Source organism: Tachysurus fulvidraco, chromosome 2 (genome assembly GCF_022655615.1).
Source record: "Tachysurus fulvidraco isolate hzauxx_2018 chromosome 2, HZAU_PFXX_2.0, whole genome shotgun sequence".
Lineage (NCBI taxonomy): Eukaryota > Metazoa > Chordata > Actinopteri > Siluriformes > Bagridae > Tachysurus > Tachysurus fulvidraco.
Window position 1 is genome coordinate 33,996,908 of NC_062519.1, and position 27,797 is coordinate 34,024,704.

Consider the following 27,797-nt stretch of genomic DNA (forward strand, 5'->3'; position numbering starts at 1 on the left):
GCCTCTGTTTGTAAGGACACTCAAAATAGAGGGGTAATAAAAACAGATTCTTTACAGTGATTTAAATGGGCAAATGATGGACATCCCAGAGGCTCCTGAGATTCTGTATTCATGTCATGTCCCTTCTAACAATTAAGGTAAATAGAAAAGCTGCACTTTCTGCTATTGTTGCTTGCTGTACTTAAAAAATCTTTGCCATTTGTTTCTTGGAGTAATTTGTAGTATTGCGATCAGGGCTAACCGTAGCCAATAGAGCCTGAATCACAAACCAAGACCAAAACCAATGAAGTCAGAGACAAGACCAAGAGACCATAGCTATAGCCAGTCAAGACTGGAGTGCTGCACCTTCATTTCATATGATATAATGCATACACACACCACAACCATACAAACGCTGTCACTACAGATTTCATTTACTTTGCAAGAAGACGGGAGTGTTTTGAAAAAAGAATTATGGTCTAAACACTTTTTTGAGCATCAGAGTGAAAGTTTGATGTGCTGTTACGCAACATCTGCTTGTGACACAACTTCAAGCCATTTGTTTACAGCAAAAAACGGTAATGTGGGTAGAATGTTTTGTAGTTGATTACTTTATTAGGGTATTTTGGGGGGAACAAAAAAAAAGAATACAATAATGATTTAAACAGTACGAACAGGGCTTTCTGATATATTAGTCACTTATTCTGTACAAAAAAAAATAATTAATGAGAGCATTTCTTATCAGTTATAATAATACTGGATGTTCTGTTTCTTTTAAGAACTTAAATAAATTAAATGGCATTTATTGTAATGAGGCATGAATCCTATTCAGTCATAAAATATCGAATGCAAAGGCAGGCCATAAAAACATCTTGTATCTTTGGTTTCTGCAAACATATCTGGAAAATGTTACATTATTGTGACTTCAAAATCTATTCTATTTAGAATCTGGTCAAATACTCTTTTTTTAGTTTCTATAGAAATTTTTGTATATACTTTACTGTACAGTTTTTGTGCAAATCTTAACAAAAGAGGCAAACTTGAATAGAGTCAAGTTCCCAGGAATCCCTGACCATGATTGTACTACCGTACAAAGGCAAGATTTCTGTGCATCAGCAAACAAAAAATGTCAATCTGTTAAGATGTTTTCACATGGATAAAATTGTGAAAATATATATATTTAAAAAGAAATAATAATAATAATGAACACCAATAAAAGCTTTGGAATCATTTAAACAGACAAAAAGAGCTTATGTCTAAATATCAAACTTGACTTGTTTTGGACAAATTTTAATCGCAGCTTTGGACTAATTCATGTAGACATGTTTCTATATATATATATATATAACAGAATAAATGGCATGGAAGATACACAGAGTTAATTCATATTCATAATGTTCCTCTTCTCTTTCCCCTGTTGTTTAGTGAGCACAGTTCTATATGGCTACTTTCACATGAATATATTGGCATCCATTAGAAAATGCATTGATAGGCTTTGCTGGTTTATTGTAGGCATGGTTAATGGTAACTCGTAACTGACTGTCTCTTAATGGCCAACTGGTTTTGCTAGAGCTGCTACTGTTTATCAGCCCCAGTATTCTCAGGTGTTCTCAGTGACAGAAGCAGACTTCTGTCAGTGTGTGATGAAAAGTAGACGTTGAAGCCTTACCAATTCCTCCAAAACAAATTTTGCAGTTGCAGAATTTAATGCAACATCAAGCAAACTCCACAATATTCAGAGGAGCTTGCAATTTTTCATAATTACCTCAGATTTCCTGCAGATTTGGGCCAAGACATCACAACACGCATTCAACCCATGCCCTCATGAGTGCAGCTAAAGTGTCTTCACTGGTAGCAGTTTAACAGAAAAATCTTGTGTTTGTAATTTTGCCAATTCAGGTAGTTCTCTGCAAAAGTTGCATCACAAACTTGGAAAGAATTGCAGCAATATCACTTATTTTTTGCCTGCAAGGATCACAACATATAATAATCCTGGAAGAACCGCCTAACAAATCAAACTAAAAAATCGAAATCAAACACATTAACAATATATAAGAAAACCCAAAGCTGTTAATTCATCAGCATTAAATTTGGTCAAGTCTTTGCTTTATAAACGCTTTCTTTTATACTCAATCTTACCAAGCTGAAAAATGCTCCATTCTCAGTTAAACAAATGTAATATCAGTAATTCTAGCATATATATTAAATGGAATATTATAGTTAGGATTTAGTGTCAAAATGGGCAGATCTTCAAAGATGCTTAAAATTTTAAAATCAAAATGGGCCACATTTGGACACAGAGTAATACTGATCAAAATTTCCATTATTACATGCTTTTGTACTTACAGTAAAGAACATCTGCAGAGTGAAACCTGACATTGTGATGTACTGAATATGAAAATAAGTTCATTACACTTGACCACCAACTTCCTGTAATGGTCTTTGTTATTTTAATCAAAACCTGATTTCGGTATCAAAATAACAACTCTGCATGCTGTTTCCTTAAAGTAACAGTCTGCAGCAGTCACTAAGTACATTCTGATCAAGTTACATTATTTTTTGTGAAATTCATCCAGTATGTCCTTTTATTAGATTAAAATACAACAATTACAACTATGATATTATTCCATATTATTTGTAGACCTTTTTACTCATAAATCTTTTTTCTATTAGCAAGATCATTTTACATCTTTTTCAAAATAAGTGCTTCAAATGAGCAAAATTGCCGGATATTCATCCAATATGTTTAGAAATAGGTTTAATAACCTTGTAATGGGTTTCCGATAATCCTATAATAGGAAATACTTGAACTATATTCAAGATTTTTTTTAATAATAATCCCGAAAACATAAATATAATCCAGTTTATATTAAAACTGCTTGCAAATTCCAGCATACAGTAAGTGCGATTTGATGCTAAAGGTGTTTAAGACTGTTTCCTAAAATTCAGTCCTTTTACACTTTTCAAGCTATCTGCTTGTACTGAATTTAGCTTTGTTCAGCTGTCTTTCTTCTCACTATGGCTGTGAAGGATCCATCAGGAAGACCTTTGAGGATAGTCAAAGCATCGAGACGTGAAAGGCCTTGTGTTGTGGAGCCCTGGACCTGCAGCAGCTCATCCCCGACCTGTAGGCCCTTCTGCTCTGCTGTACTGCCTACCAACATACAGAGACATACTCATGACGGTAGTGTTACAGCAAAGATAGTTTTAAAATATATATATTCAAAAGTGATCTATTACATACAGGACATTAAACACACACACACACACACACATAAATATATATATAATTTAGCTTTGTTAGCTTTGATATATATATATATATATGCTACTTGCACTTGCTACTTGCACACACATGCATGACATCTAACAGTTCTGTAGAGCTGCTCAAATTCACACCTATCTTCTGTGTCTGCTGAATCCGATTCACACTTGTATCTGAAAACTATTCACAAACATGTCTGGTGTTGCTTTTAGTTTGATTCAATGACAAAACAAAATGCTGGTAGGGAAAAGAGATGGATTCTTCAAATTAACAGTGTCACCTAATATATACTATTCAACTGGATGTTCTGCAGTTCTTAAAAAATGTCCTGTTCTTCGTTTAAATGATTGTGTTACTCGATAGAAGAGATGTGTTTAAAAATGTGTTAAAAATAATCTATATACATATATAGATTACATGCTTCAAGCCTTACAAAAATGGGGATGTGGCCAAAGTGGAAACTGATTTTGACACCACTGATTTGGGGTAAAGGAAATTGTTTTTTAAAATGTTTAAAAACGGCTGGTTATATTTAGTATGTATTTATGGCCCTATCTTAGTTACCAAAATACAAACATGTACATGCATCTTGACCACCTATTACAGTACTGTATCACTATTTGTGATGGATGTAGTGTAATGAGACATAAGAACAAATGTCAGGGCATGTCAAAACATCTCACAGACATAAGTTGCCTCAGACGCTTTAGAGTAACATTACTGTATACTATACAAAAATCTATGCTGTATATTAATGCTGATCAATTTACATGTTCAAGTTAAATGCACAATCTGTACCTGTGTAGAGTCTGTTGATGACCAAAGGTTTGTCTCCATGAATAGAGCCTTTTCCTCCCTCCAGTCCAAAACCTACTCCACCTGCATTTTTCTCCAACTCTAGAGTCAGGACATCTCCACTTTCATCTCCTAAAGGAGAAATAGACTTAACTTGGCCTTGATGTTATACAGCTTAATAGCATTTAGACTAAGTATCAATGAAAGGTGTTTAGTGCTTTATAGTCCTTTACATAGGCTGATTGTCTAAATAAAAAGGACAACAGACACTGCAGTTAATTGTTTGTAGCTCTATGGTACCTGTGAAGCTCTGCTCTGTAGCGGTTGTGCTAGCATCTGTGCTACTCTCAGCCTCCTTACTCTTGCACACCACCACAACCGCCTGCTTCATTTCACGCGCCTGACGGAGTGCTGCTGTAGCATCGCTGTGCTTCACGTTCTTCAGTGTCTGTCCGTTGATAGACAGCACCTCGTCTCCTTTCTCGATGGTACCCTCCAGAGCAGCTAAGCCTTGAGGAAAGATTTTGTGAACCTGCAAAATGTGCGAAAAATCACAAATGCAGAGATGCACAAATGATTTGCCGAACTAAACAATTAGCAAATTATGACAAGCTTGGAGCTTGAAGCATGTATAAGGAACAAGCAGCACAGAGCACTAATAAGTGCTGTTTCCAAATGTACTTAGCTTCCACTGATTGATGGAACTACAAGTGAACTGGGTGGGTCAGTTCCCAAAAGTTATCTGATTAGATGTTCTGAAATTGGATTACATGCAGGCCCTGATATAGCCTGCAAAATATATTTAGAAATTGCATCCAATCCAGAAAAGAAGTAGATAACTTTTAAAAAACGGATGTACTCAATGCTAGGTAGTTTGTTTTAATAAGACCCCAATTAGCTACCAGAGTTACCATTATTTAACGTGAACCACATGGCTTGGTGGAGACAATTAGCCATGCTGTAGTGGATGCTAGCATGCATGTAAAAGTCTTACTCACTGTAGTTGCTTTGTTCTGATCGATACCACCAGCAATACTGAAACCCAAGCCAACTCCCTCCTCCTTGTGCAGAATCACTACATGGATGTCTTCCAGTTGCTGCAAGAGAGCAATGGCAAGTCTGTCAGCAAGTAGATTTAAGCCATTTACACTTATGAGATCCAAATGACTAAAAGGTGGTGTGCTACTACACAGGCCATTTAGTGCTCTTGTTGTAATATATTTGCCAGATGGGGTTGTAGATGGTGTGCTAGAGAACGATTAGCATTCAGGAAGAGATCTTACTTTTATCGCTGTGTAAATAACAGCTGCATCTATAAACATTTCCAGATACTTCATAGGTTTTTTTAACTTAATTACAAGGCTGCAAGGATAACAGCACAAGATAACCTTATCCCCCCTTTTTGTTTCTTTTTTTTTCTTTCTTTTTTTTTTATTTTTTAGAGTGAGCTTCTATTTTAGTTCGTACCACTGCTACAGTATGTCAAAAGTTTGGTAATTAAAAAGAAAAAAATCATGTTTCATTAAATTCAAGAATTAATCAATCATGTTAGGTGGTTCACATAACACAGGTAATTGCTTTAAAATAGCTGCTAAATTGTGCACAGATATACACCCTGAATAAAAGAAATGCCTACAGGCATTCTGCATAGCCTGAAGAAAACGAGGATTGCTGTCAAACTGTAGAAGCTGCACTTTATCAAAGGCATTGAAAGGGAAGGTGGAGAAATGATACACTAAGAGAGGCTTGAAAGTGCAGAGTATACCTCCTCTGCTACTAAGGGATCTTGATATAATGACAGCTATTTTATGTGCCCTACGTTAACAATTAATGGTCCACCGTTTCTAACTGCAGCTGCTAATGTGTTTGCCTCTGCACCCTCTTGCACTAACGCAGGCTCTTTACAGATAAGAGCTGACTTTGCTATAGATTTTCAGTATGCTGATAATTATATTGGAGCTGGATTATATTGCACTCCCAAGTATTAATGCTATGATACTGCATTGCTTTTCTTATCCTGTAATTCACTTCAGCATTTTTTTAAACCCTAAGGTTATCTCTGAGATCGAGGTTGGGTGAAAGGAAATAAAACATTACTGCACATACTATTATAGGAAAAATTAAATCAGCACTAGGTTGTGGTGCAGTTGTTTATTTTCCAGTAAAAACATGTCCAAAAGTTATTTGTTCTTCTCATAATTAATCAGTTTGCCAATTAACAATGACATATGTTTTATTAATTCATTCTTCCTGTGCCTGAAAATATCTTAAATGTACACTATAACATGAACTGGTACAAAGCACTGATGCTGGAAGCTCCTTCCAAAAATACCTCCTCTTCATCTAATCAATGACTAAGTGCATTTTTTTAAATCCTTATAAATGCAGTGCCCAATTTACTGTACAAAGTCTACAGTAATCTATAGAAACTACAATTAGAATTATTAAATGTAAATTTTGAAACAACTGCAACTTACATTGGTGTTACAAATGTACCCGTGATAGTCTTGCTACTATTACAGAAGCCCATTGTGGTGTATATTAATACAATTGCCCACCACTATGTAAAATAGAAGTTTTGAAGCATATGCATGAGGTACACAAAGCTCCATAAAATCTAGAACATGTAATAGCTTGCAGTTTGTATAAGTAACATTTCCTCATTGTAAAAGTCACCTTTAGGGTGTCATCGTCAAGATCCTTGACCTCCTGTATTAGCCGCTGGATCTCTTGTTGTGGAAGTGCTGAGATCACAGACTGGGCACACACTGATGAGGGTGTGGTGAGAGGTCGTTCAGATGTACAGTGAGTCTTCTCACTGTCTTCTCCTCTCTCAATAGTGCACTCTCTCAACTCAGCCAGGCTGGGAGCCAAATGAAAAACAGATTTATTAAGAGGTTGTCCTGGGCTACTGATCTGATCTGATCTGATACCTACTTTCTACCACTTGCCTACTTTTGTCAGGAGTTTGAAACCCATTTTATGTTTCAATTTGTACATTTCAAAGCATTCTTCTAAAAGATTTCAATTGCCCGCTTCGAGGATAAAGCTGTGTTTCTATATTGGAGCAACTGGTAAGTGCTTGCATGTTGTAATCATTTTACAGAACAAGAACACCAGATAAAAGTGGCTATAGCATTTCAGCCTACGGTAGCCACAACTCATTTCCTCTTCTAGTTTACATCAGACAGTTCTGTTATCATGCTTCTAGTACACAGGATGGAAGAATTTGTCAACTGCGAAATTAAAGATAGCTGGTCTTAAAAAGACAACAGCCACCTTTGACTGGTTTATGGAAATACTTGAAAGCAAACCATACCTCACAGAGAAGCCCTTCTCAGCACTGTCTGGTGCCGGTGAGTGTAATGGTTCAGATGAAGAAATTTCCTCATCTACGGGGTTATTGTGAGACAATCCAGATGGTGCACTCCATGGATTACCAAGCTTTAGGCATGGGGAATGGGGCAGGGATTGCATGGAACGCATTAGGGCATGGGACACCTGGTTGCTGAATGACAGGATGATCTCAAGGGTTTCCCCTTCCAGACCACATTGGCTGTGGGCCTCTGACAAAGCGGAGGCATTCAGGGGTAGACTTCTGGTTCTTAAACTTGCAGTGTGACTGCTGTGACCTTCCACTGAAAATAGCTTTTCTGTAGGAGGATCTTTAGAACTGCTGGACCTTCTAGGGATATGCTCAAGACGGGGAGAGCCTTCCTCAGCAGGACTGGTTTCCTCTTCATCTTTCTGAGCAGCACTTGTTTCCGCATCATCTTTCTGAGACGGACTTGTTTCCGCTTCATCTTTCAAAGCAGAATTGGTTTCTATCACATTTTCCAAAAAAGAAGGAATCTCTTCTGGAGGGTTGGTGTTATCCCCAGTTAGCTCTGCGGCAGCAGATGTGTTATCTGTTTTTAGGCTCTCAATTTGGAAATCTGTTTTGTTAGAGGTTGCTTGTTCTTCTTCAGAAAATGATTCAGTGGTGGTGGCTGGATTTATCACTGAAGAAGGTTTGTCACTGTCCTGAGTGTTAATCACATTAGTTCTACTTTTCCATGTGTTGCTGGTCTCTACAGGCTGTGCTTTCTCAAACCTAGCTGAACTTTGTTCTGCCTGAGGAGATGTTGTTGCAGACAGTCTTCTGCTTGTCCTCTCCGCTCCATCAGTGTTAGAAAAGGTCTCAAATGAGCTGAGCTTTTGTTTGAAAGATAGATTTGCTGCTGATGAAGTGGACCTTAGACTAACTCCAAAGGTCCTTCCAGTATCTTGACATTTTGATTGATTTTTAAAGGCCTCAGCTGGCGACCTCCCAGACTTGATACTTCTAAGACTTTGGCGTACCCAAGCAGGTTTTGGGGCCACTGGAGGCCCCTTTTTAATATCGGTATTTTCCTCTGACTTTGAGCTAGAGATGGGGTCCGTGGTCTCTGAGACTGTGCCATTTATCTCATTATTCCCATTATGGTCACTCATGATTTTTCGATGGTTCAGGCGCTTTTCAAGACTGTCTGTTAGTCTCACCCAAGGGTCAACTTGCTGTTCAGAATGCAACTCCACACAGTCCTGGTGTCTCAGACTGGTTCTCCTAGTTGGACTACACAGCTGGTTGGAAGACTGAGAGTCTGAAATGCCAGTTATGTAGTCAGAATAAACCTATTAGTGAACATTCATCAAAATATCTATGCTAAATAACACAGCTTCATAAAGCGCATGACAATGCACAAAGCTCTTCTTGCAAGAGAAATATGACATTCCCTTTGTGAATTTACAATCTATTATAGAATAGAAACTAGCAGGGAAAATAATTGACAAATTTTAGATAAGAATGTCTTAATTATGAATCTCATGTTCAAGCTTTTACTGGAAATAGACAAACCGCTATATTTGTTATCAAATTATAAACAATTTTACCAATTAAAGTAAGCACACAGCAATCAAATTAACAACATACCTCGTTGTTGTCTGCCCTCCCTATGTATGTTTTCAGCTGTATATGCAGTAGCAGGTTCAAAGTGTGCTGCTTTAGCTTCTTCTGAATGCTCATCCACTTCCTGTCACACAAACAGGAAACGGTTGAATGATCGCAACACTTTTTTTTTTTAAAGACTCTAGAAAGGTGTAGAAACATATCCGGTGGTATTATTTCCACATGCACCACTGATGCAGACATGGACAATCCAACCACACACTGCAGAAGCATGCCCTATACCAAGCATAACAAATACATAACATAACAAATTTCACATTTTCTGTGCAATTTGGTGTAATCCTCGTGCACAGTATTCACCACAGCAGAAAGAGGAAGTAGTAAAATGCCACATACTTTCTTAAACAGAAGCCTTGAGATCTTTCTCAAAGCCTTGTATATACTGCAGAACAACTAGATGCATGTGGAGAGAGGAAGAACAGGACAATTATTGGTTGGCTTAATGATGATCTAAGTCACTTGTTATGGATTATACCTTCAATGCTACCGATTTTTCCATCATGTGGGGGTAGATTCACTGCTAAATGTGGTTTTCAAGCAGGAAATCTGTACGAATCATTTATAGAAGTGAAAGCATTAAAGCCAAGTGTTTCGAATACTGTATGTTACAGAAATGCAAAGTGAATGAAATTAATGATTGTAAATTAAGTAAGTTTAGGTATGTTTTCAGCACTTTCACCCTTTGAATTGTAAGAGACACTTGCAGTCAAGTTGATCACGCCTACTCTTACTCAACTACCATTTATGGAGATTTACTTGTCTTGATTTGCCACATCTTCCTCGTATGTGATGTTACGTCTGATGCAGAAGTACACTACACAAAACATGCAGTTAGTTATCTATGATAGCATTAACTTAAGAACTTTTGAATGGTGTTGGAATTTCAATAAGGTTTAATAGTCTGAATAAAAATTCAAACTGTTTGTCTCCAAGCAAAAATCCAAAGAATGTTATTATTTGTTACAAAAATGTTGACTCTTCAAGGTTGCATTTGGCAATGCATTGTAAGAGATATGAACTGAATGTCTTACTTGGCAGCTTTGTGAAGGCAACGGATCTTCCTCTTTCATTGGCGAACCTCCACTAGAGCCACTTGTGTCGGTTAGTGACTCTTCATTGGTGACACCCTGTCGTCTACAATACCTTCGTGGCAGTGAACGAGGTCTTCCCCTTGTCCTCCCGAAACCTGCATCTAACCTCTCATGACTGAGAAAGTTCATTTGAGAGTTGTAGGGCACATTGTAGTCGTCATTGGCATATGAAATTGGGGACGGCCTCCTGCTGGTCAGAACCTCACAGTTAGCTGTTATGGAGGCGTCCATGCTATGCACTCGAGTGACATTCTGGTGTTGGGGACAACATGACATCATGTTGGCACCAGTTAGAGCACTGCGCTGGTTATATGCACCCTCACTGCAGGAACGGATCATGGGTTTCTGGGCTCGCCTGCAGCTCATCTGGCTGTGGCTTCGCTCCATACAGCGCTCACACTTTGTCCTGTTGTGTGAACATGGTTCCATCCTCCTCAGACCTGAGGTTAGACTTAAGATTAGATTTCAGAATGCATCATGACCTACCAGATTAACCACTTATACCAGACAGTTTAAGTGCTCTGAATAAATATGGGTCAGTCCATCTAAGACCTGAGGTAAGATGTAGGTTAGTGCTCAGACTGCATTAATGCCTGACAGTTAAATAACTGACACCAGTCTCTTAAGTGCTGCTGAACAAATTAGGTATACAAATTGATTTACTGTGTTTCTTATTTCATTTTAAACCATGATGTATTTTTTGATAAAAAATGTGTATAATCATAGTCTATGCTTAGCCATGCTGAATCACACTTACCCTCCATACTCCAGTGACTCTTGTCTCTCTTCAATTTGCTGTTCTCTACTGCCTGAGCAATGGCCTCATTCAGCTGCTGTTCAGAAACCTGGACACAGAGAAACATACAAAATGGCTTTAAAATTGAATTTGTTATAGTTTATTTGACATGAAAAATAATTCAGTGCATCAACAGAAATCAACATTACAACATTACTTAAATACAGCAGAGCAACACACAAAAATATATAATCATTTCTGGGAATACAGGACATAAAATGAATCATGGAATAACACCATAAGTAAAAAAAAATGAAATGTGAAAATTATGTTAAACAAAAATAATGTGAAGAAATGATTAGGCTGAGGAAAGCCACCCCCCACCCCAACCACCACCACCACCACTAAACCTCCAATCCCGCCCCCCACCCCCATCCCAATCCTGACAACATTCTATAGTGCGATCATTGGGAGCAGCCTGAGCAGCTGTATCACTGTCTGTTTGGGAACTGCACCGTCTTGGATCGCAAGTCCCTGCAGCGGATAGTGAGGACAGCTGAGAAGATCATTGGAATTTCTCTTCTCTCCATCATGGACATTCATAACACATGCTGCTGTTTGCTTTGTGGATGACCCCACACCCTGCCATCTGGAAAATGGTACTCTAGCATTTGGGCCCTCACGACCAGACTGTGCAATAGTTTCTTCCCCCAAGCCATAAGACTTCTCAACAAACAAAATTGAACTATACCGAACACACACTCACACCAAACTGTGTGTGAACTACACTGGAATGTACAAAATCAATCATTCACTCAGTTGCTGTTTTTGCAAACTACATTTCAAGACCTCATTTAACTGCTGCTACTACATACGTTTATATATGTTTACAATTGTTGCACAATGTACTTTATAATACAGTATGCACATTGGACAGTGCTATTCTGTGTATTTGTCATGTATTGTTTTGTATTGTCTGTTTGCATTGTCCTTGTCTCCTACTAGGTTGCACTATGTGGCTAGGACTTACAGTAGGTCCTTAGATCTATGTTGTTTTTTGTTGCATCATGGTCCTGGAGAAACGTTTAATTTCACTGTGTACTGTGTCAGCTATATATGGTTAAAACGACAATAAAAGCTTCTTGACTTGACTTGAGACTGCAGTGCATGTCAGTATACAAAATGTACTGTAAGGCAACGGGCATTGCAGTGTGATAATACACAAGCCCATACTGTGTTTGCTCATATGTACAAGCCTACAAACTTTGTTATAATGTATTCTATGGGTATAATAGTTAGCCAGTTCAAATCAGTATTGAGAGTAGTTAGGTACATAGAGTATATTGCACAACCATTTACAGTGTATGAAACGATTTACAGGTAAAGATTATCGATTAGCTGTCAGAACCTACTTTAGGGTCAGGGTGACGACTGATGATGAGCTGAATTGGCCCTGGGTTGCATTGACTCAGAACTGTGTACACATCATTGAGTGTCATGTTGCAAACCACAGTGTCATTAATCTCCACAATCTCATCTCCACATCTGAAAAACACATGAGACCAGAAGACTGGCAGTTAACAGACAAAAAAGAAAAAAGTAATCTCAACAAATTTTCAAGTGCTAATTATGATTGTGTTCATTAAATGCAAATGAGATTCTATAAGTTCTTAAAATGTTCTCTGTACCTTAAGCGGCCATCCATGTGTGCCACTGAACCTGGTGACAGTGTGTGAATGTAGATTCCAGGACCACCTTCAGCAGATGGAACACAGCACAACCCAATACCAAGGCCCACACCAACTTCTACACACACAAAAAAACAAACACACTGTCTGTTAACACACACTTATTGTTAACGTTCGTAAATATCTTTTGTTCTAATACACACTTATACTAACCCTTCTGCAGAATGATTTCCATCATGATGCGGTCTCTGGGCTTGGCGTGAGAGCCCAAGTTAGGGAAGTCAGCTAGTTCATCACTGGCTCTGCTGATACCTGCAGTGGAGCTGAGAGACTTGGAACGGCATAGCTGAGCAACCTGAGTCTGATTGCCAACGACAGCACCCAATCTGGTTCTTACTACCAGCGTCAGCAGACCTTTCTTCACTTGCTTCAGAAACCACAGAAAGCAATAGGGAGGAAAATGGATTTGAACAATGACAAATGGATAGATGGATGTATGTGAACTGTGGTTTAATTGATGGTGATCCAAAATGCTTAGCAAGGCAAATTCAGAATAGCCTGGTAAAAAGCATAGATGAATGAACAGATGCATATACTCTATAGACAGACAGATTGAAGGATGGATGCATAGATATCGTAGATGAATAAAATTACAGATGCATGATGTAGTTTGTGTTTCCTTCAGTGTTATTGTAATATATTGTTTAATTTCGTATTCCTATTTCTTTAATAATTTAGCATAGCCAATCATCCAGTTAGGATTTTGGGAGGTAGGAGGACACCGGACACGAAAAAACATGCTTGGAAACTCATACCATGGAACATGGAATTCCACTCAAGTTCAGGATCATACCCAGAACGTTACCCAAGACTACATGTGCTGGATCAATGTTGTGAGGCAAATTTAGAGTGACCTAATATAGCTGGATAGATGTATGTGATTTCTGTTTTTTGTTTGCTTTTGTTTTTTTGTTGTTTTTTTTTTTTTGGGGGGGGGGGGGGGGGTCAAATATGTAACATGGATGGATGGATGGATAAATGAACGAATGAAGAAATTAATAAATGTATGCGATTTCTAATTTAAATGGTTTCTAATGTTGCTTGAATGCTCAGGAAAGTAATATGATGAAGGGATAGCTGTATAGATGGATGGATTGGTGGATGAATGAAAAAATTAGTGTACAAAACTTGGTCTCAAAAGGCTGCATCAAAGTCTGAGGTGCTAATCCAAATAATCAAGAATAGTGTCACCATGCAAATTAATATAGGAATGAAGGTTGGCGAAGAGCTCACTTTAAACTTCTGTAAAGCATCTTCATGTGTAAGACCATGCAGAGACTCTCCATTCAGCTCCAGAATCTCATCTCCTGCAAAAAACAATTGGAAAACAAAGCTATTGGAGGATCTTTTAAAAAAAAATGCACATAAGTAATACTATTCCACCTAACAGTGTTTATCTATTAACTAATAATAACTGATTTCTATATTAGATGTATGTTTATTGAAATTCGAGATACTATCTCAAATGCATCAGTAAAACCATGGGTCAATGAATGTTTGAAGTGTTTTAATTGATCTGTACCTTCATGCAGTCGTCCATCTGCTGCAGCTGCTCCGCCAGGAAAAATGGTCTTTACATAGATTCCCATTGGACCATAAATACTGTCCTTGCCTCCCACTATACTGAAACCTAGTCCCTAGAAGAAGTGGTGCACATTTTAAACAAGTGTTTGGATTAAGATTTGGTTAATATCGTAGAAAATAAGCAGTGTGGTAAGAATAGGAGTACAGATTACCTTGCCAGGTGCCTTCATTAATACTATATTACAGATGATGAAGGCCTGGACACTGCTGCTGGAATGGAGCAGATGTGCTGAACTGAGTGAGCGAGAAGGTCTTGGTACAACCTGTGAAAAATCATAAATAAATAATTCAACATGCCATACCATCATCACAAATGATGGGGAAAAAAACCATTAACTTTTCACTAAGAGCTAGCTAAACATGTTATATAGCTGACACAAGTCTCATTTCAGTCACTAATGTCTATGAAAGATTTCAGGTATCTAGGTGTTGAATGTCTCATAGTCTGTAGGACCTGTTATTCAAACACTTTTTTCACTCATCAGTTCTACAAAAGTGTTAAATCCATTTAATAAAATATGGCATGATACTATGTCTCCTGACTATATACCAGGGTTTAAAGGCACAAAGCTGATGGGATGAACATGTCAGCATAGAGTAGTAAATAGATGGTAGACACTATTGCAAATGTCCCACAGTTATCAGAATCAGTTGTTCCCCTGTTGGAATAGCACAGGTATATGGTGGCTTAGTTTTTAGAGCATTTGTCCAGGGCTGGTGGTTTGATTCCTATCTCCATCTTGTGTGTGTGAAGTTTGATTGTTTTCCCCATGCTTTGGGGTTTCCTCTTCACAAAGACATGCATGTTTTGGCATCTTTAAATTGTGAATGTGCAGCTGTGTCCTGTGATGCTTTGGCACCCTGTCCAGGGTGTCCACTGCTTTGTGCCACGAGTCCCCTGGGATAGACTCAAGGTTCTCTATGAATAAGTTTTACAGAGATGTAAAATGGATGTGGCAACAACTGAAGCATTTCCAATTTATTTAGGTGAGGTCAAGTTTCTAGATTTTGCAACTGATGTTCACTCATGTCATACTTGGATTTTTGCCTGGTATGTTAGTTTTGCTAAGAAAATCAAAATGTGTAGTCTAAATATTTTTTCTGCTAGCAGGGAATCAGATCACTGCCAACTAGCTGTTCAAATGCTTTATGGTTAGATTACTTGTATTATAATCACATTACAATGGTATCTGCCTGTTAGACTGCAGGTCATAATGGCATAAGATAATTTACTGAAAATATTTTGCAGCAGTAATTGGTCATGGTAAAGCTAATAAATATGAGATGATGGTTCCAGGATTGACTCAAAAAACTTCAGGTTCCAAGACAAAAACAGCAAATCCAACAGCATAGGATGCATGATTCCACCTACACCTTGTGGACAAAAGATGCATTAAAACCTTAATACATCCATGATAAACAGCACAGACATCTGCAGTAAAGGAGGCCATCTATATCAGAAAACATCATTGGGAAAAAAGGAAATCTGTGAGAACACTTATCATCTACTTCCTGGCTGTTATATATTAGTGGGTACAGTACCCACAGTAGGTAGAACTACCAGCTCACACATCCAAGTTCTCTAGTTTTATCCTCAGACTGAGGTACTGTCTGTGCCGAGTTTTGCATGTTCCTTCCATGTGAGGAGTTATATCAATCTCAGTATTGAGATTGTATTTTTAGTGCCTCTCCAAAGGTCTATTCAACCTGAATACTATATTTGGGTGAACCGGAATAATCTTATTGTCCCACCTGTTGAACACTGGGAGGAAACTCCAGTTGTTGAGAAAGAGACTTCCTGTTTCCATAAATGCCAGTGGCACTGTGAACCTGACAGGGAAACAGCTCCGGTGTCTTCATAATTATGGCATCCAAATCTCCAATCCAGTATGGGTGAACACCTGAGGGATCACATGATTGAGGAAGAGCTACAGAGGCAACGCTACAAATAGGCTGGGTAAAACTAATACACAGATAGGTGTGGCGTTCTGTAAAAAGGCCTAACGGTTATATAATTCATTATTAATTAATCATTGCATGCATGTATGCATGCTGTGTGTGTGTGTGTGTGTGTGTGTGTGTGTGTGTGTGTGTGTGTGTGTGTGTGTGTGTGTGTGTGTGTGTGTGTGTGTGTGTGTGTGTGTGTGTGTGTGATTTTTACTTGTAGAGTTTGAACGATTCCTCTTGCAGGCTGTTGCTTCAGTATCTTCTGTTTCACAGCTTTTATTGTCCTCTGTTACTTCTATAATGGGCTTCTTTATACACACAGACCATACACATACATAGTTACACACCAGATTTATGTCAGCATACCTGATTAAATAAGACCGAAAATACAATATATGACCAATAGTATGTGGCACTTGGAACACATATCTTGCCACTGTTGCCACTATGTTGTATGAATGTCTTTGTATGCTGTAGCATAGGTAAAGGTCCCAACATGTTCCAGCATGACATTGCCCTTATGTACAAAGAGAGGTCCATAAAGACATGGCTTGCTTAGGTTTGTATGGAACATCTCTAGCAACCCATATCACCTGCATCGTCAGCAGGGATGAACTTAAACTCTGACTGCACATACTGCTTGACCTCAATAAAGCTGTTTTGAGGGGACCAGCTCTGTGTTAATACCTATATTCTTGCCATGGGTTTGGATACAGTACATATGGTCATAAAGGTCAGTTGTCCACAAACCTTTGGCTATATAGTGTATAAAAAGTATATACCAATTCCAAACAAAATATATACAGACAGGTGGCAAAGTAAAAACTATTATAAATTGTCTTTTGTAAGGTATTGGTCCACCAAAAGACTTCAGCTGTAATGTGCCATGACACAGATTGTACACATCCTGGAATTGTAATAAGAGGTGATACACAGTTCATCCGAACAATGTTCCATGAATATGTTTTGATGATATTTTTTTGATTTTATTACATATAGTAACATATATACTGAGTCAATAGTATATATTGTGGGAAAGAGAAGTGCTGCTTACCTTTAAGTTGTTTCCAAGTACTTCTTTCCTGTAGTTTACAGAATCTGCTGAATTGCAATTACGTTGCAGGCCACTGTTTTCATATGAGCTGAAAACCTAAGAAAAAGCAGAGAAAATTGTAGTAATATGAATTTCATCTGACAATAGATTAAAAGTTTTTTTTAGTCATAAACACATCTCTAATGTTTATTAAGTTCCTATAATGGCACCCTTTCCTTGATCTGGAAATCACTAAAAAAGGTCATCCCCCTCAAGCTGGACTAAAGTCAAAGTTACGCATGTTCAGCTAACCTAGTTTCTTCAAAGATGTGTTTGTTATTCCCCTTACAATCAGCTTTTCTCCAAGTTTAGGTAGGAAATGCTTATGTTGATCTAATCCATCTGATTCGTTTTCAACAGTCAAACAGCAGATCGTTTGAGGCTAGGGATTATTTATATATTTATTCGTGTATATATTCGTGTATATATATATATATATATATATATATATATATTCGTGTATATATATATATATAATGACAACAGAGGTTTTGTTAGTGGTTACTTGCACATTAGCATTGAGTTGAGCAATTAAGTGTCCTTCAGTAGCAGAGCATAATGCTCTGATGTGCTTGAAATGGTTTGATTTGGTTTTGCTATACAGATAAATGACTAGCTTTTCCAGGTACACAATTTGAAAAGGAGCATAGATTTATATCATTGTAATGTTAATATGGGAGAAGTCGTGAATCCTGTGGCCTACCTCAGCACTAGTTGTTTTGGGTTCAGTTCTCATAGCTGGCTTTTTCTCTGATTCGAGTTTTGTGTGGCCATTTAAAACCTGCCCATTAAATGGGGCCAGCCTCTCGCCATAGTGGATGTAAGTGTCCCTAGAGAGTGAGAAAAGAGCACATAATGTCCATTAGACCTCTTGTATTTATGTGAGTGCATATGTGTGTCTGTAAGCCTCTGTGTGTGTGTGTGTGTGTGTGTGTGTGTGTGTGTGTGTGTGTGTGTGTGTGTGTGTGTGTGTGTGTGTGTGTGTGTGTGTGTGTTTACACAAACCATTAAACGGCATCCCCCAAACACATATAACCGACAGGAACGCTAGGTTTATGATCAGATTATATATATATGTATAATTTAACTACCTGTGTAATTGGCCTCCATTTTGAACAGTGACTATATTGTCACCAGGCTGAAGGTCATTATCAGCCACTTGAGGTCCGAGTGGTCCGCACTCCTCCCTGGTGGCAATGCACATTCTCCAGAAACTGCTTTCCTGCCACAATACAAGCCACATGAAAACTCAAACAAGGGTGCTACTATGCTCTATCACACAGAGACCAATTTCCCCAACACGTTGACATGTGTGAAATACGGCTTTAATAGCTTTGTTTTATTACAGCATGAACCACAAGCCTGCGCATTTATTAGAGCACTTACAATGAGGCCACATGATAATGAACTTTGCACAGACGAAAGCTAACGAAAGGGTCACGTTATTGCTGTGGTTGCATAAAATTTAATAAAATTGCAGAGCCTTTCATTTGGTTCTCATAAAAAGGACAATAAAATAGTTTTCTATGCATTTAGACAGAAGGTAGCAGAAATTTTCAATTAATTGGAACCTCTCTGGAACCTTTCTGATCCACTGTAAAAAGTACTGGACTTTACTTATCATAAAACAAGATTGCACTTTCTTCAACAGCCAGTGTTCCAGTATTAAATACATTTGATATTTGCATAAGAGGCACATACAGTAAACAGGACCTTTTGGCTGCTTAATCCTGGCTGAAGGGTTACTGTGCATTTCCACTGAATGTGGCTAGGTGTGGAACAGCCAAATTTCATTTTAATATGTATTGTTCTGTCTATATCCGTATATGTTTTTCTATTATCTGTATATTTTAAATGCTTTTAAATATGTCTATTATTTACATCACTTTGGACAACTTTTTCGTTTTAATGTGATTGGTTGTGTGTGTTGATTATATTGGTCATGAACACTGCATCACATAACCAATGAAACTATTAACATACAAGTACAGTATGTTTTTACATACTCCTGTTTTTAAAAGTACTTGTTTTTATATATTTACATATATATTTATATATTTTTCTGGCCAGTGCTGTTTTAGCGTATCAGTAAGTCATGGTGGGTCTTTGGGACTAGGATTCCGTCTGCCCTCCATGACATCACCTGAATGTCTTATAAGACTTGCACAAGTTCCCAATTCCCTACAGCCTTTAACAAGTCCTCTTTTGTGTAGGTCTAATGGGTAGAGCCTCCACAAGCCTCCAAACACACAAGTCATGTGATTGTGATTCACTGAACCAAAATAAAAAAAGCTCTGCACTATTTCTTAATATAAATATGTATATAAACAGGGTTAATTAATAGTGACATTCTGTAAAGTGCTCTAAAGAGAGTTATCAAAACTGTTCTGCTACACAATCTAGTTCACTAGAGACTAATTATTAGGATTAAGAGTTTTTTTCATTAGAATCCATCTGATCTTAATGAGATTCCACAGATTTTAATATCATTGATTAGAGCTTGCAGTATCTAATGAGAAGGTTCATGCATTTTTAATGCACTGCAACTATAATGTTTACTTCTGGCCATGAACTAGCACAACATCGCTGTAAACATCCATTCAAGAGATGATTGTGATATGAGTGCTGCTCAGTTTTAAGAAGAATTTCTAATAATCCAGTGAAATCTTATGAGCTAAAGTTTGACCAACAGCTCAAAAGCTGCAGCACACAAAATTCACAGTCCTACCTTAATAGAAAAGGACCTTCTTAAGTTCTTTTTGGGATCCTCACTCCACTTTGATCCCTGTAGGCTAACACTCCTGCTGAAATTCATTTCCATATGTCCAGACTTGGCCTCCAGAGGGTCTTCTTGGTACCCTTCTTTCCAGTTCTTGTATCCGTACCTCTCTTCAGGGCTAGAGGTGTCATCACTGCTCCTGGAGCTGCAGATAAGTAGAGATCGAGAGATGATGGCCAGTTTTTTGGAGCGCTGTCCAGGATTGGTCCTTTCCATCCTTCTGTTTCTTCTCCCATTTAGCCGCTGCTGCGCCTGAGTGGCTCTCAGAGGCATGATGGCCGCTGAGGGAGGCTCTCTCCCACTCCAGACAGCTGCTAATGGAGGGGGCCGCTCTGAAAAGAGAGAGAGGGAGAGGGAAAGAAAGAGAGAGGAAGAGAGCAGGAGACAGAAAGCAATTAGAAAATTCAGTTAGGAGTCCTGTTCTAGCGTCCTTCTCTATCCAGAGTGTTCTCTGGAAACAAGGAGGCTGTAGGCAGAGATAAAAGCACTTTTCTTTTCTCCAACATGTTCAGTGGAATAAAAAAACGAAAGTGTTGAACTCATGACTATAACTGGAAAATGTGAATGTTTGAAATGAAATTTGCTGTGCACTGGAAGCTTAAGCAGGACATTGTTTAGAGAACAGAGACTTAAAAGGCTAATCTGGAGCTCTATCATAAATATAATGAATATTTGTGGCACTTCAGCCCCCATTTTATACTGTGCCATAAACATATCTTCATCTCTTATTTTTACACCTTTTTTGAATTACAAAAACAAAATTTTTAAACAATTTTGTAACAGATGCAGTTGGTTTTTGACATTGAATCATTATATATCCTGATTATATATTACAATATATATTTTTTTGGTTTATCACAACAGGAACCATTATAAGCACACGGGTACTTTGTAAGTACTCTGGAACTTTTAGCTCTATGGAATAAATATTTTGGTATTACAGTACATATCCTTTTTTTTAATAGTGTATGTGTGGATCATGTTAGATAACTTACATACTGTATAGATGATTATATAGTAATTCCAAAATTCAGCTTGTAAAGCCTTTAAACATTTTTTGTTTAACTTGTAATTTGCAGTGTGTGGCATCATACTAAAAAAAATATATATATATATATATTCAAACCCAGTCTTCCAGAGATGATCGATGTCTCCAGATCTGCTGCAACCAGACCAGGATAATGCAGTTACCAAAAATGAATTAAAGAATGAATGATGCCAGCAAGCCTAGTACTTTAATAATGACTTTTAATTGACATCCCATTGACAAAGACGTCCAGCCTATTATGTCAATCAACTAAACCAGAGGCAAAAAACAAGCACCAGGTAATAATAGATAGCTCATGTCCTTATGTGTCATTATCAAACACATTGGCTTTGTGAATGAGACCTTTAATGTGAACGCTGAGAACTGACTCACTCACACTTTATCACTTGTGTGTAGGTGCAGGCAACTCAGTAACTATTGCACTTTAGTTTAAGTGCTTCCTTGGAAACTACCTAAGTAGAGCCACTTACTTTTCGCTGAGCAGTGTGTTAGTATGACATCTGAGACACATGCTTGACACCTGCCTCTATGCTGTGTATATAAAGCAACATCCTTTGCACAGCTTCATGTTGACATACACAGATGTACACAGAAAAAAATGTATTAGGGGAGAGCCATTTAAATATATTTTGCAAAATACAAATCAAAGTAATTTTATTTTGCCCAGTGGATAGAATATTGCCTGGTTTAGGGAAAAAAGACAGTGAGCTGTTTGGGAGCCGAAAGTGTCAACTTTTGTACCTGAGCTGAGCCAAATAATCAGACTCACTGAACAGAGTTAGAATTAACAGCACTACTCTACACTATATTGTGCACAATTGTTAAAAAAATACATTTATTCATCAGCAACTTTTTCTGCTTCTATACAGCCTCTGAACAGCACTTGATTTTTAACTGTCAAAGGACAAAGGCTTAAAAATACCCAGTTATTTCATGCCATGTTTCCCTTCCCCAACATCTGCCTTGTGTTTGGGGAAGAGAATGTGTTTGCAAGCTTTGCCCGAGATTAACCTCGCACACTTCACATGAAAAGGAGAGAGTCTAGATTGAAATGTCACTAGTTATTCATAATTTATACTATATATTGGTTACACATGGCCAACCTTAATGTAATTTAGAATGAAATCATGCATAGCGGTTCCCTAGGGCTTTAAAGATAGTCAGGAGTGTATGATAAGATAACTACATTAAGCAGATCTTTGACTACTAAACTTGGATCTTTTTTCAGAAAGTAAAAAATCTTCTTCGAAAATGATCTTAAAGCAAAGGAGTGAAAGATGTTAAAATATGAATGAGCTGACTACTAAATGTCAAAGTGCTTAGTGTGTAAATCTCTGTATTTTCTTCGATGCAATAGAATCATCTAAGGAGATATACAACTCTGAACAGAATCCCCAAACCATACGTATAAAAAAAATGATGACTTTGTACTACCTTTTCATTTTTCTCTGTGCAGGACCTGTTCTCTGAAGGTCAAAGCGTTATGTAGGTCATGCATTATAAATGACTCTCTCTATGTGCATTTGCAGATCTATTTGAGACTTATACACTAATGGTGGTAAAGATATCGGGGAATGTAAGGCAGCAGCACTCTACATTAGGAACTGAGCAGTCAGAGTGACAGCAGACTTGTGGAGAAGTTACTATTTGACACTGAAAGATGTGCTTGTATTAATAGAAGTTTGAATCTCCTCAGTCTTTCTGCTCTGGGAAAAAGTTGGAATGAATCTGAACAAATCTGTCTAGTTACAGTAAAATGATGTGTGGGTTCTTCCATGTACACTGGTTTCCTCCCCTGTTTAAAGGCGCACAGTGTACGTTTACTGGAATCCCAAAATTTCAGGTAAAACATGGCAAAATCTTGGTGTTTGAAATTTTATTTTTAAGAGAAGCTACAAGACTAATGTACCTAACAAGCAAGGAGGCATAAAGCTTCCGATTTAGCATGTCTATGAAACAAAAATCATACACTCAGCTTAGGTTTGGCTCAATAATATCATTTGTGTATAAATAGTAATATTTGAATTTAAAATACAAACATTTTTTATCTCTGATTTACTATATTAACCTTAAACAAAGGGTTGTTAGGGTCATTGTTTTATGCCAAATTGGTCTAGTTTTGGAGCAAGGTTACAGATCTAAAAAATCCACGTATGGCATAGTTTAAACATAGTCTGTAGGCACTTGAGGATCATATTTTAATTCATAATTAAATGTAATCAAATTCTACAGACATTGGCTATGGCAAACTCTATGGGAATGTGTGAGTACAGAGAGTGTATTCATGACCATCTATAAGCATTTCTGATGTGAGATATATTGCAAAGATGGACCAAAAGCTGTATTTTGGATGTGACAGATGATATATTCATCAGAATTATCCGTGCCAGTGGTTAAAGCTATAGTGTGTAGGCCCACTTTACCTTATTTGTACTGTAATCTAAAACCTATTATCTGTGGCCATAGTGTGCTATGTAGTATATATGATAGTATATACCATGTATACTTTATGTAGAAGATTGAAATAGAAGTAACTTTATTACAGTAGCAGGGTGACTGTGTGTTTTGAAATAGTCTGACTATGATGTTGATGTAATGGCACACAGCTGTAATACAAGCTGAGTCACAAAGCAAAACAGTGAAGTAGAGAGAGAGAGAGAGAGAGAGAGAGAGAGAGAGAGAGAGAGAGAGAGAGAGAGAGAGAGAGAGAGAGAGAGAGTCAGGAAAGAGGTCTCTCTTTCTCTCTCTCTCAGACACATACACAGACATGCACACACACACACACACACACACACACACACACACACACACACACACACACACACACACACACACACAAATATCTTCTCCATTTCTACAGTTTTGCTTTTTTTTTAAGTTCAGGAAAAGTTATTCACCATTTCTCTCTTTACTCTTTAAATTATATATGCATAAATACACATACTCGCACACAAAGATAGATAGATAGATAGATAGATAGATAGATAGATAGATAGATAGATAGATAGATAGATAGATAGATAGACGGACAGACAGACAGACAGACAGACAGACAGACAGACAGACAGACAGACAGATAGACAGACAGACAGACAGACAGATAGATAGATAGATAGATAGATAGATAGATAGATAGATAGATAGATAGATAGATAGATAGATAGATAGATAGATAGATAGATAGATAGATAGATAGATTTTTCTGTGCAGGTATAATAACTCAAAATATATTAACAGCATGCTAAGTTCATTTAGGGAGCTAAATACAAATCAGTTTGCTCACTTATTTAAATCCTTCTCATTTATAATACACTTTGGCTAAAAGCATTTGCCAAATGAGTAAATGCAAAGCTGACCCATCATTTTTTGAGCTTAGTTAAACATGCATTAATATTGTTTTATTTTAGTTTATAACCTACTGGAATCAAAATTGTATTCTGCCTAGGTATTTCAAATGTTGGAACATATTTCTTCCCACATATTTTCTCAGTGCGTGTGGCTTTTAATAAATAGTTTGATTATTGAGAGTGACATGGCCACCAAGGTTGCTTATTGACACAGTTTGAGTTATAGCAAACCAGTTTTTTTTTCACTACAGAAGTATTTCATGATTTACTTTCTATGGTGTTATAGCCAACAGGGTGAATACTGTATCCTTTTATTGTGCCCTGATTTATAACCAGAGCACCAGAACGACCTCATGGAGTTTGTCACAGGAAAGGCCATGCTTACTTTTGCATATTATATGTGCTAATATACAGTACATGACATGTATAATGAAATATTTCAAATGTTGGATTAAATGGCTAAGTAAAACCTTTTAAAAGATGACTCTGGAGTCAAGTCAAAATATTTATTGCATAATTTGAAGCCCAAATTAAAAGGATTAAATGGATTACTCTTAGTCTCCTAGAAATATGAATATAATATAAGACAGCATTATATATCAAATTATGTCATTTCAAACCATCTGTTGGTCATTAAAAAAATATATATTTTATTTTTCATTTTCCACAGACATTTAGCCAGATGGGTAAATAGCAGAATTTCTGTGAATGGATTTCCAGACATACGATTATTTAAGTTGACAGCCAAGTAAGTAGTGAATATGTGTTATATGTGTCTGTGATGGGTATTAATATTTCTTATATGTAATCTATCTCATCTGCAATCCTGTGCATACAGTACTTAAAGAAACAAATCTCAGTGTCTGTATGGAAACCTAAATTTATTACCGTCTCAATCAACAAAGTAGCCTTACTTGTACATTACTTCAGATTTGCACTACAACACATTGTTGTGTATTGGTCGTATTTATTACCAAATATATAATAGTCTTTTTGGCTGTGACAGATTGATGTGTTTGCTAATATACCAGAAGGAGTGTACACTCCTACACAGCAGTACAAACATCTGTCTTTGCTTGATCTTGAAATCCTAAACTCAGTATCAGGAAGTCATTGTGTAACCTGCCACACAAACATAAATACTCCAGGATGTGATGCTAGACTTGTGTGCTGTTTCTGAAGATGAGTGTAGCTTGAGTTCAGCTATATAACATGACTTTCTCATGGACATCAGATAGATGCTAATAGAGAGCACTATCACTAAGGGAAAGAAATTCATGTTGATTTCCTTTATTTCTTTTATTAGCTTGCTAGTTAGTGTACCGGCATGTATGAGTCAAATTATACAAGAATGTTTTCTTGGTGTAGAATGTATTAGAGGCAAATTAGAAACACAACCAGAGGTCAACAGACAGGCAGACAAACATTAATTATTTGTCATCCATGTTCATAACAATATGGATGTGAGAATGTCTAAACCAGGAACTACATATCAAGGAGAAAACTAGCTCAGGACTTAAGAGAAAGACTTACTTATTGACTTCATGTAATCATTTTATCCAGGTTAAAGCTATAGTGAAACTGGAGTGGAACCCAAGAACACATGGTGTGATGTGAGAATACACCCTGGATGGTATACCATCACAGGAAACAATGAATATACACATTCACAATTTACCTTACCCAAATACCCATACAATGACTGGAGGAAACCAGAGAACCAGGAGAAACACCAAAATGACATGAGGTGAACATGCATAGAGACAGTAACCTGAGCTCAGGATCTAAACAGGAAGCCAGAAACTTTGAGGAGAAAAGACTACTCGCTGCACCATTGTGCTGATTTAAAAATATAAACAGAAGCATTAACTTTTCAACCTAAACCAGGGGTAACAAGAAACAGGTGAGCACACTCAGAAAAATAAACCAGTGATACGATAGGGTGGAGACAGGATTATAACAGAAACCTAAACAAGCATGATGTGAAGGGGAGTAATCATGGTTTTGGGTATGTGTTTGAGATGTTGGAGGAAACCAGATAACCCTGAGGAGTCCTGAACAGATAAGGGATGCTTAAAACAAGCATGATGTGAAGGGAAGTAAACAGCTGTGTTTAGTTAGGTTTGCCATAATTAACAGTAATAATTCAGATTTTTTTAAAGAGTAGCAGTATATCAAGCATAAGAATAATCTAATAATATAAAAAAAAATCAAAATATTTTATAGTCTATAGTATCTTATTTTCTCTTTGTACTTGTTTCACTCATTTCCTTAGCAGATTGTTTCACATACTAATGAGGTAATTGTTTCCATTAAATATCTAATCAATTTAATGGTTAGTTCTTAACTTATTTACTTAAAATTAATTAAAGTGCTTTTTGTAATTTGTTTCTAGATTGATTATAGTATTTTAAAAATAGCGTAGTTCCATTATTGCCCTGTAATGGATGTCATTGGTTTATATATTTGTGACCCAGAAATTGGCCCTAAGCTGATCTATTTCTTTAAACGGTGGCTCACAGGTGTACAGAGTTTCAATAGAGAGGGCAGGTTTAGACTGGGAGTAGAGGAAATCCCAAAATAACAAATTGCATCTTTAAGTTGTTATATATCAATCGTGAGTACGATGAGTACTCTGTATCGATGCTTTCCTTGCAGACAGAATCACTGGAGAATTACACATGAAAATATTTCAGACAGCCAGTTTAATACATTAAGGTCATCATCAGACCGCCAGATTCCAACTTAGAACTTTATTAAAAAACCAAATTAGTCAAAGATGATTTTAAATATTACATTACTGTGTGACATTAGCCAATTTAAAAAGCAAAAAAAAATACCGTCACAGGAACATCAGTGAACATCTACTATGATTTCTATTCTTTCATTCAGTTCAACCTCAGCCTGTTCCCAGATCACACATCTGTTTCGAGACAGGATTTAATGAATGTTTTCTTTTTCCTATATGTATATTTTGTGTTTAAAGAAAGTAAAGGAATGAAAGAACTACTCACCGATGCTGATCATCTGCTCAAATGAAAACGTCCAAGTGGAGGAGATTTATCTGTTCCTTAAAATGGTTTGCATAGGAATTCATCCATCCAACAGAGTCGAGAGAGAAAAGTGGGTTTCTTCGTACTGGGTGATAAAAGGTGCACTGTGAAGCAAGTTTTCCCTTCTCTCTTTTTCTCTCTGCCTTCTCCTTCTCTCTCTCACACATCTGAGACTGGGCAAAGTTACACACCCATCCACACTCCCGCCCTCCAAGGCAGTCAGCTGAACACAAAAGTCCTCTCACGGAGCAGAGTGGCCATCGAAACACATGTACAGACAGAGAGGGAGAGAGAGAGAGAGAGAGAGAGAGAGAGAGAGAGAGAGAGAGAGAGAGAGAGAGAGAG

The 27,797-nt window shown here is 37.3% G+C and overlaps 1 protein-coding gene and 1 long non-coding RNA gene across 2 annotated transcripts; one reads left to right on the plus strand and one right to left on the minus strand.

Annotated features, from left to right (window-relative positions):
• Window positions 1-572: 572 nt before the first annotated feature.
• On the minus strand, window positions 573-27,570 carry il16 (interleukin 16). Its single transcript, XM_027162058.2, has 22 exons — window positions 27,414-27,570; window positions 19,954-20,336; window positions 18,317-18,447; window positions 17,929-18,055; window positions 17,187-17,282; window positions 16,347-16,440; window positions 15,938-16,086; window positions 14,338-14,448; window positions 14,124-14,238; window positions 13,835-13,908; window positions 12,755-12,968; window positions 12,542-12,659; window positions 12,266-12,398; window positions 10,875-10,962; window positions 10,058-10,557; window positions 8,991-9,090; window positions 7,359-8,661; window positions 6,716-6,902; window positions 5,038-5,136; window positions 4,340-4,571; window positions 4,043-4,171; window positions 573-3,133 (listed from the first exon to the last, which is right to left on the minus strand). Exons 1-22 carry the CDS (start codon window positions 27,424-27,426, stop codon window positions 2,967-2,969), a joined length of 4,563 nt encoding a protein of 1,520 aa, XP_027017859.2. The 5' UTR covers window positions 27,427-27,570; the 3' UTR covers window positions 573-2,966.
• LOC125140107 lies at window positions 3,027-13,517 on the plus strand. Its single transcript, XR_007139343.1, has 3 exons — window positions 3,027-3,163; window positions 12,765-13,035; window positions 13,280-13,517. It is a non-coding gene; the product is annotated as an uncharacterized LOC125140107 (long non-coding RNA).
• Window positions 27,571-27,797: the final 227 nt, after the last annotated feature.

Bases quoted from the DNA above. Each gene is read 5' to 3' on its own strand.
- il16 (XM_027162058.2), bottom strand. The intron at 16,087-16,346 runs GTAAAAATCACA...GTGATCCCTCAG, and splicing joins GAATCGTTCAAACTCTACAA to GTGTTCACCCATACTGGATT. The intron at 12,969-13,834 runs GTGAGCTCTTCG...TGGTTTCTGAAG, and splicing joins ATGCTTTACAGAAGTTTAAA to CAAGTGAAGAAAGGTCTGCT.